Source organism: Eptatretus burgeri, chromosome 1 (genome assembly GCF_056783735.1).
Source record: "Eptatretus burgeri isolate ZD-2024b chromosome 1, Ebu_testis_v1, whole genome shotgun sequence".
Classification (NCBI taxonomy): Eukaryota; Metazoa; Chordata; class Myxini; order Myxiniformes; family Myxinidae; genus Eptatretus; species Eptatretus burgeri.
In genome coordinates this window covers 68,655,962-68,668,461 of record NC_140961.1, presented here as the reverse complement: position 1 = coordinate 68,668,461, position 12,500 = coordinate 68,655,962, and the positions used below count along the sequence as shown (strand labels likewise).

The 12,500-nt window shown below is 46.5% G+C and overlaps 2 protein-coding genes across 3 annotated transcripts in view; both read left to right on the top strand.

Moving 5' to 3' along the window:
* JOSD1 (Josephin domain containing 1) overlaps positions 1-3,340 on the top strand; it is a 102,767-nt gene extending 99,427 nt beyond the window's left edge. For both annotated transcript variants that reach the window (XM_085887044.1, XM_085887039.1), the window contains 2 exons: positions 5-199; positions 1,011-3,340. In XM_085887044.1, the coding sequence (XP_085743170.1) occupies positions 5-199; positions 1,011-1,110 (295 nt within the window). In that variant the 3' untranslated portion in view covers positions 1,111-3,340. The remainder of the gene's footprint in view (positions 1-4; positions 200-1,010) is intronic.
* LOC147034672 (uncharacterized) overlaps positions 1-12,500 on the top strand; it is a 90,424-nt gene that overhangs the window by 26,378 nt on the left and 51,546 nt on the right. The window lies entirely within an intron of this gene.

Here is a 12,500-nt window from a genome sequence, read left to right as displayed (position 1 = left end):
ACAGAGATGTGGATGGCATTGCCTTTGGCAATGTACTGGGACTCATTCTGAACATACCGTCGGGCATGCGATGGGGCCCTCTGCAACTACCACTCAAGCGCAAGCACTGGATCAGTGTTCGGCAGATTAATGGCTGCTACTACAACCTCGATTCCAAGCTAAAGGCGCCTCAGAGAATCGGATCAGAAGATGAGCTTCGGTGGGTTCAGAATCTACCTATCTATCTATTCATTCACTCGTTTAAATGTTACATATATATGCAAATATATATATATATATATATATATATATATATATATATATATATATATATATACTGTATATGTGTATATATATATATATATATATATATATATATATATATATATATATATACATATTACCAATGCCACCGAGGGTGGACGAAGGTTTTAGTTTTCACTCCTGGCTATTTGTCTGTCTGTGTGAGCAGGATATCTCAAAAAAAAATTATGCACGGATTTGGATGTAAATTGGTGGACTGGTTGGGTGTGTGACATGGACGAATTTATTTGATTTTGGTGAAGATCCGGATACGAGATGTTTAATTAATGAATTTTTTTTAAGTGATTCTTCACCATTGAGCGATGGGGCTAAAAATGACATAGAGCATGATATTTCAAAAAATTGTGGACGGATTATGACAAAACTTGTTGGATGAGGGGAACGAGTCAATTAGATTTTGGTTAAGGTCTGGATGCAGATCCGGCCATCGATGTGATACGAAACATAAACTGCTCAGCCTGTCGGAAGTGTCCGTTCTACCGAGTGCCATTCTCGTTCTGTAATATTTTCATTTTATTTATTATCATCGTCTGTTTTTTCAACCACATGCATTTCAATGGCCTAGACGAGGGAGGGGTTTAATGATCGTGTACGCCACCTGTTTCTCATTGTCACTGTTGAGGGGGAAATAAAATATTTCTAGAGATGATGACTTTTAATCATGATTAACCCTTTTGCTCTTAACATTTGGCACTGTGTCCCTTCAGGCGCTTCTTAAAGGAACAGTTTGGGGGCAAGCACTGTGAGCTTTTGCTGATCGTAAGCATTGAGGTGGAGGCTGAGCAGAGCTGGAAACATGAGGACTGAAACATATTGGCATGAAGCCATCAATATCATCTTTCTGCTTCTCACTCTACCACTGCTGATTCAGATCAGCGACATTGATGAAAAGTTTCCAGCCGACTCCTTGTCTCCATTGGTGATTTCAAGGCAACATGAAATGAAGGGGATGAGCATTCTGGACTCTTAATTTTGCCAGAGGTTTCTACTGACGATGTGCATGCAGATTTGAAACCAATGGCTGGAGGCACGGGGAAGGTGAAAGGTGGATGCGCCAAGACTGAATTAAAGGAAATTGCTCTTGAAAGACACTTGTACCAATGTATGGTTTCATATGCTGGCCACTGCACATTCTGTTGTGTGATTCCGCACTTGCTGCCACTTGGAGTTTTACAAGAATGGATGTATGTATTTACTGGTACTTTTAACATCCTCTTTATGGAATTATACTTTCTTGAAAATTTATTTCGCGTTGTGCAAGATAGCATTTAAAAGCTTGACGAAAAGTCGTGTAATCACAGTAAGGTCGATTAAACAAATGAACCTAATTTCTGATGGCTTGCCAATTCAGCTGTTTGATCTGTAAATGTGCAAGTTATTTTAATGTTTTTTTTGTTTTTTTTTACATTATTTTGGGATTGTGGTGTAGGGTCAGTCAAGAGTGTGAGTGCATTTTCAACTTTTTTATTTTCCAATGTTTTTAATATTTAATTAAATCTTGGTTGAAATTTGTAAGTCAAGTTGTCCAACGCTTAAAGATGAATTCCATGTATAACCTTTCCCTTATGAAATGCCTTTTGTTATATTTCACTTTGTCTCAGCAACGTACCTGATTACCATGAAGCAACTCCAACTTGGACTGTCACCCAAATACTAATTTTCTTTTCTGGCCGCATATTGACATAAAATCGTCGTTTTGTACTGGTTTCCGTTTCAGCCCAGCTTCTACATGCTTTTGGGAATGACTGTAAGAATATTCTTTGTTACCTGTATAAGGAATTGATCACTGCAGTTAAATCCACGGTCTCAGGCCACCGTGATGATGCACCAAATGGCTCTCTAATGTATGACTTGTCCGAAGAAGTGCTCTGATTCGTAGCGATTTAAATTGATACCACATACATAAGCGATTAAACGATGATGCCAGCTTTGCAACTTTGACACGAATGTATCAAGACTTCAAACCTCATGAAATAATTGGATAATCGATTGAAGCATTTTCCACGTATGCCTGGTGTTGGCTTAATGATTAGGTTGATGGGCTTGGAAACCCGCTTGGCTGTTGAATTAATACCGGGTAGGGTTGACCTCACCTGTTATCCTTCCGAGGTCGGCAAAATGAGTACCAGCTTGCTGGGATGATCGAGCCATTCGAGTATCCTGCGGCAGAGTGGTGACCTGTCCAGGACTATGTCCGATTGCCCAGGAGACTGCTTTGGCAGCACTGATGCTCTCAACAGAGTATGGTCCCAATGGATGGATTTTCCATGTCTTTCTCCTGAGTCATGCATTTGTTTATATTATTGCACCTTCAAGTCATGTAGTTTCATCAGTCTCGAACTCTTAACATCCCAGAGTCGAACGATATTTTTCAGAAATGTCATGGCAAATTTTAAATGGTATTCTAAAGAAACTTCAAAGTTTGAGTGAAATATAATATGCAGACTACATTAAACCAGGTATCATGTCTGCGAGCATTAGTCGGTGGACGTTAAAGATCCCACGGTGGCTTTTGCAAAGAGTCAGCGAGTCATCACCAGCTCCTTGAACAAATTACAAATTCCCACCACCTTCATTCAAAATGATGGGCCAAGTCAGATGCTTCGTGAAAGTCTTGGGCCAAAAACCTTACTCAGCTGACTCACAAGGTGTGATAATTGGGTATGGTGAAGTCCTAGTATCATTTCCAGAAACTAATGATAGTCACCCCCTTCACTGCTGTCCTTCATCATCTCAATTATATTTTTGGTACAGTACTTCTTGAGAGTGCACTTCATTTGTCCTTCATACAAATAGTTACATCTTGCAAGTCTAGCATGTTGCACATCGTTTCCAAGTTCCATATTCGATGTTGCATTGTTTCCAAATTCTTTGAACCATTTTTGAATTCATATAATTTAGCTTGTAGAAAATTTGTATACCATTATCCTTTTTATGAGTTTAACTCCTGTCTGAGTTTTGAAAGTAAGTGTCTCCAACAGACATGCTTTTGGGAAACGTTCAAGCCTTTGAACAAAATACATGATAACTTCTAAAATGAGTTGCCTTTCTTAATTTGTTTTACCTTTATTTCCTGTTGGGCCATTTTTTTCATTGGAGGCTTTTACTGCTGCCAAAATTCCTCTTGTGAGAACTCATGCTGTAGAGTCATCTAAGTATAGAAATGAACAGAAAATTCCACTCCTTTGGTGGTGGTCGTATGGCAGCTTTGCTGCTGGGGTAGCTATCATTTATTGAAGCGCGACTGAGTCGCTGATGCAGTGCCCCTCTACCAGTACACACACTGGAACTGGTACTCATTTCGCCGACCTCGGAAGGATGACGGGCTGAGTCAACCCCCTGGTGTATTAATTCAGTGGCCGACGGGGCTTGAACTCAGGACCCTAGGATCCCAAGCCGCCACCCTAACCACTGAGCCAACACCAGGCTCCACTCCTCTCATCAAATATATTAAGAAAATGATTATTTGTGTGTACATAGTTTAATAACCTTTTTTTCATGATAAATCCATTAACAAATGTGTATGCTTGGTGTTTGCTTAATGGTTTGGGTGGTGAGATTGGGATCTGAGGATCCTGAGTTCAAATCCCACTCGGTTGTTGAATTATACCAGATGGGGTTGACTCAGCCTGTCATCCTTCTAAGGCTGGCAAAACGAGTGCCAGCTTGCTGGTATCCTGTGTCAGAGTGATGACCTGTCCAGGATTGTGCCCAATAGCCCAGGAGACTGCTTTGGCAGCACCAACGCTCTACAGAGTATGGTCCCAATGGATGGATGGAAATGTGTACATTGTTGTATTATGCAGGCAGGGGAAGTGTTGTATGGTTAGCAACTGATATTGTGTTACTTCTGCCACCAAAGGTGGATGGAGGTTTTTTTCACCTGTCTGTCTGTGAGCAGGATATCTGAAAAGTTATGGATAAATTCGGACGAAATTTGGTGGACAGGTTCGGTGTATGACAAGAATAAATTGATAAGGTTTTGTTGAAGATCCGATTAAGGATCCGATGTTTTTTTTAAGTGATGGGGCCAAACCTGATGTACAGTATTGCATGATGTTTCAAAAGGTTGTGGATGGGTAATGACAAAACGAGGTCGATGAGTTGGTTCGGTGACGAGAACAAGCCGATTAGTTTTTGGTTCAGTCCCAGATGCAGATCCAGCCTATCGGTTGGATACACAACAAACTGCTCAGCCTGCTTGAGGTATGTGCGCTACCAAGTGCCAGTCCAGTTTTGTAGTTTACTTTATTCTCAGAGGGTGGGGGAAACATTTGAACGTGTAACTTGTTTTTGAAACCTGAACATGCATAACCTCTGTTTTGGTGTTGCTTGAGCAGACCTACCACTTGGTGTTTGTGTTTGAACAGAAACTGTGGGTGGTTGTTTCAAGATTGTGACAGTTGACACTTAAAGAGTTTGAGCTTGAAAGAAATGGTATGAGAAGCATTCGGTAGTGAAAGCGGCATCGAGTTAAAGCTATTCGGAGAGGATTGAGCAGTGACGGAGTTGTGGCAGCACAATTGAGACTGAAGAAGGCCATGTGGAGAAGAGTCACACCCAACGTTTGGAGTTGGTCCATCAGTCACGTGCACTACTTCATGGGTTCAATTGTGCTGTTCATACATCCAAGGCACTCTCCTGGAACCACCATGCCAACCTGTGCATTGTCAACCTCTCAAGGTTCCATTTGTTCTTGAATGCTGTACCGCACCACTGGGCATTTTGTGTGCTTTGAATACCTTCGAGGAAATTTTGCTCGAGTTCACTCTGCCAATTTGTGTGCTGCCAACGTCTCCAACTCTTTCATTGCAGCCTTGCATCAAGTCACCCCACTATTACAAGTCGTGTTGGTTAAAAATGACATATCCGCCGACGTGGTGGTGTTGATCTTTCACTCTCTTTATTATCCCGCCCTCAGACCTTTTCCAAAGGGCCTTACTTGTCCTGTTCTTTAACGCTTGTTTATCATCGAGGTGGTGTTATTCGTTCACTTCCATGGTACAGTGTGGCTCCAAATTAAGAGAATGGTGTTCACTCAACTTGATTCAGCCGTTTTAAGCTCACAGTCAAGAGTTGCATCACCAATATGCAAGATTGAAGGAGAGTTGGAATGTGTGTCAGACCGATTTTGGACAGATAGCACTTTGTTTGCAGCCTATGGCTGCTGGTTTGCATCATTGCTGGGAGCACAGCTGTGCTGCTGATGCAATGTCCTCTCCTGGTTTGGGCAAGAGTTTGTTCATGGTCCTGGTGTCCACTGACGAATGTCGGCAGCTGGGACTCCCGTTTAATGTCCATCCCAGGGACAGCACATACATTGATGAATTGCCCTGCCTGTAAAATACCAGGATAGCAGCTTGTAGCTGGGTATGCGTACCTCTTGGAGTCTGTCATCCTGCCAGCATTGCACAAGCAATGAAAGATTAAAATTGGCATAGGTTGGCACGATTAACCATGATGGTGTCTCTGTGTTCATGATAACATTGGATGTCCAAATAGATCATAAAGATGGACGCGTTGAATGTAAAAATGAATATATTTTGAAAACTCATTTGAATAAATTGAATGCTGAGTTAAAAAAAAATAATAAAAGTGTTATTTTGGAAAAAAAGCAAAATTAACGATAACCTAAAGGATGTGTAAGAGCAATGATTTGAAAATCGAAGTGGATAACCGGTTGTCACACCACAAGCCATATGAGTTCTGTCTAAAAAGTAACGGGACTGAGCCTGCTGTGTGCTCCACTAAACAACTTGAATGAACGGGTTGCGTCACAGTCTTTCGCAACATTCCAGAAATATATATGATTGGTGATGGTTGACTGCACTCATTGTGTGATTTTTTTTTACAGGTTGTGCTTTACACGTTGTCTTGTCTGAGTCGTCGCGCTATTAGTCGTGAGCAGAGAGCCAATCTGAAGTTTCTTGCCAAGCTTGGCAAAACACCTTTGGAATCTTTCGCAATGCTGCAGCAAGTCTACAGGGAAGAAACGATGTCACGTACACGTGCGTTTGAATGGCACAAGAGGTTCAAAGAGGGACGGGAGGAGGTTGAAGATGATCCACGGTCTGGAAGACCTACGAGCATAACGGCAGACAACATCGAGCGTGTGAAGCAGATGGTGCACGCAGATCGTCGACTCACGGTGCGGATGATTGCTGAGGAACTTTCCATCAACCAGGACACTGTCTGGAACATCATCACCGAAAATCTCGAAATGCGCAAGGTGTGCGCAAAGATGTTCCCCAAGCTGTTGTCCGAGGACCAGAAACAGCAAAGAGTCACTGTCTGTCACGACATTATCGAGCGTCTCGAGGACGATCCAGACCTGCTCGGGAGAGTCATTGCTGGCGATGAATCGTGGATATTCGAATACGATCCTGAGACCAAACGGCAGAGTCGTCAGTGGAAATGTGTCTGGCATCACCAAGACCAAATAAAGCAAGGATGTTGAAGTCGAAGGTCAAGGTGATGCTCATCGCGTTTTTTGACGTCAAGGGCATCGTCCACTTCGAGTTTCTACCACAGGGTCAAACAGTGAATCAATAAGTGCACAAGGAGATCCTCAGGCACCTCGTGAGATCAGTCCGGGAGAAGAGGAGGGATCTATGGGAGAACAACGCCTGGGTGCTCCACCATAACAACGCTGCTGCTCACAATGCCCTGAGCATCCGACAGTTTCTGGTGGAGAGGAACGTGCCAACTGTGTTGCAACCCCCGTATTTGCCAGACTTGGCCACTTGTGATTTTTTTTCTATTACCCAAGCTCAAGGGGGTGATCAAGGGGACCCGATTTCCTGATGTTGAATGGACAGATGTTGAATCCTGATGTTGAATGGCCATCAAAAGGGCCTTGACAACGGAGCTTCGGAGGATTCCAGAAGAAGCCTTCTGGGGGTGCATCGAAGCGTGGAAGAAGAGGATGGACAAGTGTGTGAGACTGGAGGGAAACCATTTTGAAGGGGACAAGCTGTGATTTCAATATATTTTTGGGAATTAAATTTCTATGAAGTCAGTCCCGTTACTTTTTAGATGGACCTCGTATGTGGGAAAAGAGTTGGAGGGAGTGAAAAGTGATGCATGGCGGAAGCAAGTGGGTGTGGAATGCGGTCAATTTGTGAGTGCAGCAAAGTGAACATGTCGATGGTGTCGAGAGAACACAATTGAACACTTGTAACAGTGTTACAAAAGGGACGATGAGTCAACGACTGCAACCCGCGTCTGAAATCGAGAATACTTTGACCAGCATTGATATGCCTTTCTGCACAACTCGACTGGGCAGGCTGTCATTGCACAGAATTTCAACATTGAACTATTACTTTTCAGTGTTCTCCAATATGAATTAATAAAAGTGTCTCCGTCGACCTTCAAGCTGCCCTCGTATTGTGAAACTTCTTCGGTGACTTCCTAATTCTGTGAATTCTCACTGAAAGAGACTGATTTTATTGATCAATGATTCGAAGAGTGACCCCAATCGAAAGGCCTGTGAGGATAGCCTGCACTCACCTCTGAGCTGTCTCGCCTGGGTTTAGATCTCGACCAAGCTGTAAACTGTCACCCTCATGTTTCACATGCAGGGTCATTCATCAATGTGTGTGTCGTCCCTCGGATGGATGTTCAACTGGGCGTCTCGGCTGCCAGCATTAGTTGGTGGATAGTGAAGATCCCACAGTGTCCATCGTGAACAGTGGGCAAGGTCTTACTGGCACCATGAACAAATTTCAAATTGATGAGCTGACCTACAAGGGGCACTGCATCAGCGACACAGCTGTGCTCCCAGTCATAATGCAACCAGAAGTAGCCACTGGTTGTGTATGAGATGTAAAATGAACAAGGAGCTGATACTTTAGGTCCCCCACCTTTTGGGTGGTATGACGAATAGCTATCTACGATGGTTTTAGAAATATCGCATACACAAACCAAGTTCCCAAGATGGTTGCCATGGCAACATAATGCAGCCAATCACAGCCATAATCTAATCAGGTTGAGAAAATGTCAGCAGGAATAGATCGATAGCTGCAATATGAAAGCTAAATGTTCAACGGTTTTTGAAATATCACATACACAATAGTACATGGATGGATGATCGGTCGGTAGGACAGCTCATTTTCATGTCCCCTTGTCTTCGACTTTGTGGGAAGGGTGGGGGACAACATATTGTTACGAATCGGGAAGCCTTTTGCACAAAAACAGCCAGTCCCCGTAGCTTAGTTATTTCAATAAGTATGTGTTTATAGTAAGAATCCATCCTGTCTAATGGGAATTTCGTGTTGCGCTACGAGTTATTTTCAGTGAAGTTTTTATTACATCGACAACAACACCGACACCGTCCCTGACTCGGCCCGGTCGCCATTGCCCACATGTTTTTGGCTGGGACCTCCATCGCCTCAGATCCGACTCCGCCCCAGAAAGGTGGGAGTTGACCCACCTACCGTGGGCCTGTCCAATGAGGGACGGCCAGCGGATCGCGCGACGGCTCCTCGTCCAATCAGGAGGCGAGTGGCGAGGAAAGAAACTGCTCCGACTTCGAGAGAGTAGATGAGTGATCGTGGCGACTGTTTCGTCTGCGGTCTTGGTGGCGATTTGCTTCGTCTGCATTAGTGGTGGCTTGGTCTCGGTCGTCGTCTGCGGCCCCTTGCGGTGGCTTCTCGTGGTAGTGGCTGCCGATCTGCTGGGGATGTGGGCCGTGGACTCTGGGTCGTGGGTTCGAATCCCACCGTGGTGGTTTGCGTTGGAGCACTCGAGCTGGGATCCCCGTTCCCGTGCACGGACTCCAAGCTCCACAAGTGCGGGTCCAGTGAAACCGCACGAGGTGGGGAGGTACCCCGCTAGACCCTGGTCCCCAGCTCGCATTTCCCTCATGAGCTGAGAGACCGAAATAAAGACCCACAGGGTCCAGTTTCGTGTGTGTGTGTGTGTGTGTGTGTGTGTGTCCATGGGCCCTGTCTGTCAGTAGAATCGTTAAGTGCCTTGTTCATTGTACATTACATTTCTTCATATTCGGATAACTCTGCTTCTTGTGTGCTCCCCTGCCCCCCTGATAAATATACCCCTGTTAAATGTACCAGCTCGTTTTCTGTGCTTTCTTTTATTGGCCAAGCATGGTGCCTATTGAGAATTAGTGAGGCCGTTCATGCCGTAAATTGTTCATTTGGTCCGGCATAGCTTTGATAACTTCCGCTCGGTTACGCCGGATCCGAGTCGGTGATAGCGACTCGATTCAGACAAAGTCGGCCGAGGGTGTGGTTTCCCCGGTAGTTAGACGGCGTGGGTACTTCGGTAAATTTGAGTTAGACAAGTGGACCCTACCTCACGCCGTCAAAATATTGGCGACCACGGTCCTCTAAGTGACCCGTGACCTTTCGGAGTTGTCCGAGAGTCACGACCTAAATTCCGGGTGTTCGGTGGGAGACGACTCCACTGCTCCACCTCGTGGTCGTGTATCGCCACCGAACCCCGGCCCACAACAAATTGGTGATCAGGAGTGCGATTCGGCCCCTCTGCCTCCGTCAGAAATTTATGGGATTCGGATCAGGGGTGTACGGAGCAAAACCCCCTGTTCCCTCCAAATTACGAGCGTCAAAATTGTTCTCAAATACGCACCATGGTGGGCCAAAATGAGCTGGAGCAGGTGGGTTTGGAGGTAGGGTTAGAGGAACCGATGTCCCAGGACGAAACCCCCACGCAAGAACTTTCCCCACAGCCAAACCCAGAAGGGGTATTAGGAGTGGCAGGGGCGGCGTATGACACCCCCCCCCTCCATCAAAGTTCCCTCCCGGATTTCTGCCGGTTCCACACACCATCATGGCGGATGATGGAGATGTTGAGACAAATAATGGATGGGAATACAGCACAGAGGAGTGATATGCAAAAAATGGATGCAAATATGCAAAACATGAGGGATGAAATGAAGAGTGACATGCAAACTCAGCGAGGGGAAATGCAGAGCATGGGGTTGAGCCTGCAGGCGGGAATGCGGGCGATGGATTGGAAAATGGCGCCTGCACGTGGGGGAACGATCGAGTCAAGAGGGAGTACAAATTGTGTCCGGCCCGCGATTGAGACGGGTGAGGTCGGGATGACGAGAGATGCCGCCATAAGTAAGGGGAAAACTGGTGAATTCGGACAGGGGGTGACAGAGAAATTAACAGAGACAGAAACAGGAATTAAAATAAATAGAAGAGACGCAGGAGATAGAACGGGTAAAAGACGAAATACAGGAAATTAAAGTGCACGCACACATCGGATTAATAAGGGACAATGGGGTTGAGCTGGTGGAATGTGTTGAGACCCAGGGCGAGCATCAGAGTAACCTCCCTCAGGAACAGGGGGAGACGGTATGCTCCCTCGAAGTGGACTGCGACCAGGTGAGTCCGGTCGGGCCGTGCGAGGTCGAGCGGGTGTATGATGTGAACGGGTACACGCGGAGCTTGGGGGGTATGGAAACCCTGGGATTTCTTGTAGTAACACGAATCCCCGATGTAAATGTCCCAGTGTGTGTGGTAAAGTGTATGAGTGGTGCGAGTGTTGAAACGTGCGAGTGGTGTGAGTAACATGGCGTGCGTGAGTGCGTGCATGGAATTGGTAATCGGACCGATCCAGATGGGAGACATGAATGGCGAGCTTAATAGGTCGCAAAGGGTTAATTTGGCAACTGCGCCGGGTTCGTGCGACGGCGCATACAGGGTCCACGGCGCGTTTCGCGCACGCGCGTGTCTGCGCGATCGCAATCCAGCGCGAGAACGCTCCACGTTGGATACAAGCCAGCCATGTGGACGGCGAAAATGTAGGCGAGTGTTGTGTGAATTTGGAACGGACGGGTCCACATGCGGGCGCGTGTGTGAAGCTCCACGTGCTGCGCGCCACATGTTCTGTTCGCGGGGAGCGGGTCCCCGGGACGATACGCTCGGGCTGGCCTGCACGGGAAATCACACAGGGTCAGTGTGCGAGTGACGTCACTGGGGATCTCGCGGCGCGAGTTACATGCGAGCGGCGCGCGTTGGCTCGCATGGTGAACCCCTCGAAGGCGAGCGCTTGTTGCGATGCGCAGGGCGACGACAAGGCCCCAGGTATCGTCCGACGGAAGGGACGAACGAGCGAGTCGTAGACCGCCGCCCTGGCAGTGCAAAAAAAAAAAAGCCTCTCTCCAAATACACGGCCCTGGCCACTATGTGGCAAGCATCCTCTTGGGCATAGGAACATTAGTTAGTGGGAAGGGTTTAGCGATAGATAGACCGGCTTCATGGGGCCTGAGTGGTTCTCCATGGGGCCCGTGGAACAAGTTAGAGGGAATTTAGGTTAGAATTAGAAATGGATTTTGGAGACACGGACCGACATGGAATGTGTAGCGGGGGTGTAGATTAGCTACGTAGAGTAAAATGAACGGGCATTCGTGTAAGGGATGACGAGGGGCACGAATTAGTTAGGGGAATTTAGTGAGCAGAATGGCAGTGTTGAGTGATGTGAGTGAATTGGAAAAGTGAAAAATCTACAATGAGTGAATGTGGATCAGTTAGAGTGTGAATAGAGTGAATGTGGAATGCATGGTGCGAATAAATGATTGGGGGGAGGAGTGAATCCCACCCAAGGGAACCTGGGGTCAGTGTAATGTTAGTGGGTTAGTTAAATTTGCCAAAAGGAGGTCGTTTTGGTGTTGGTGTTGAGAGAAGGCACGTAACCTTTTTGAAGGGTGCAGGAGTCCATTGACCGGCTGGGAGCATGGCTGTGGAAAGGTGAGTATTGAGTAAAGGGCACCCTGGGCACCGAAGTAGTCGGCCAGAGTAGGCCAAGGGTCCAAGGTACCTGGATAGTGGAGTGGGCACGGGTGACCTTAGGAAAGGGACCCGGAGCACCGAAATGCCACGTGGGCATGGAAGTGGGGCAATACCAGGAAGGGCACCCCCACCTCCCCCCCCCCCCCCCCCCGCGTTCATCGGGAGCAGGTAGGCTCGGAGACAGCCTCAGGGCCCGGGGGGCCGTAGTTTGAGTTCGGCAGACCGAAGTCCCTGCCAGTTGAGCCACGCTGCCCAGCCATGAAATTGTGCAAGGGCACGAGAGAACATTAGCGGGCAGGGCCCAAATTTATAATGGACACCAAAACAGGTGACGGGAATCATGGTTTCTAGAACCAATAGTTTAAAGAGACAGGCGTGTTGAAAAGTCCTGGGGATAGTTTAATGTTTCATAAATGCATA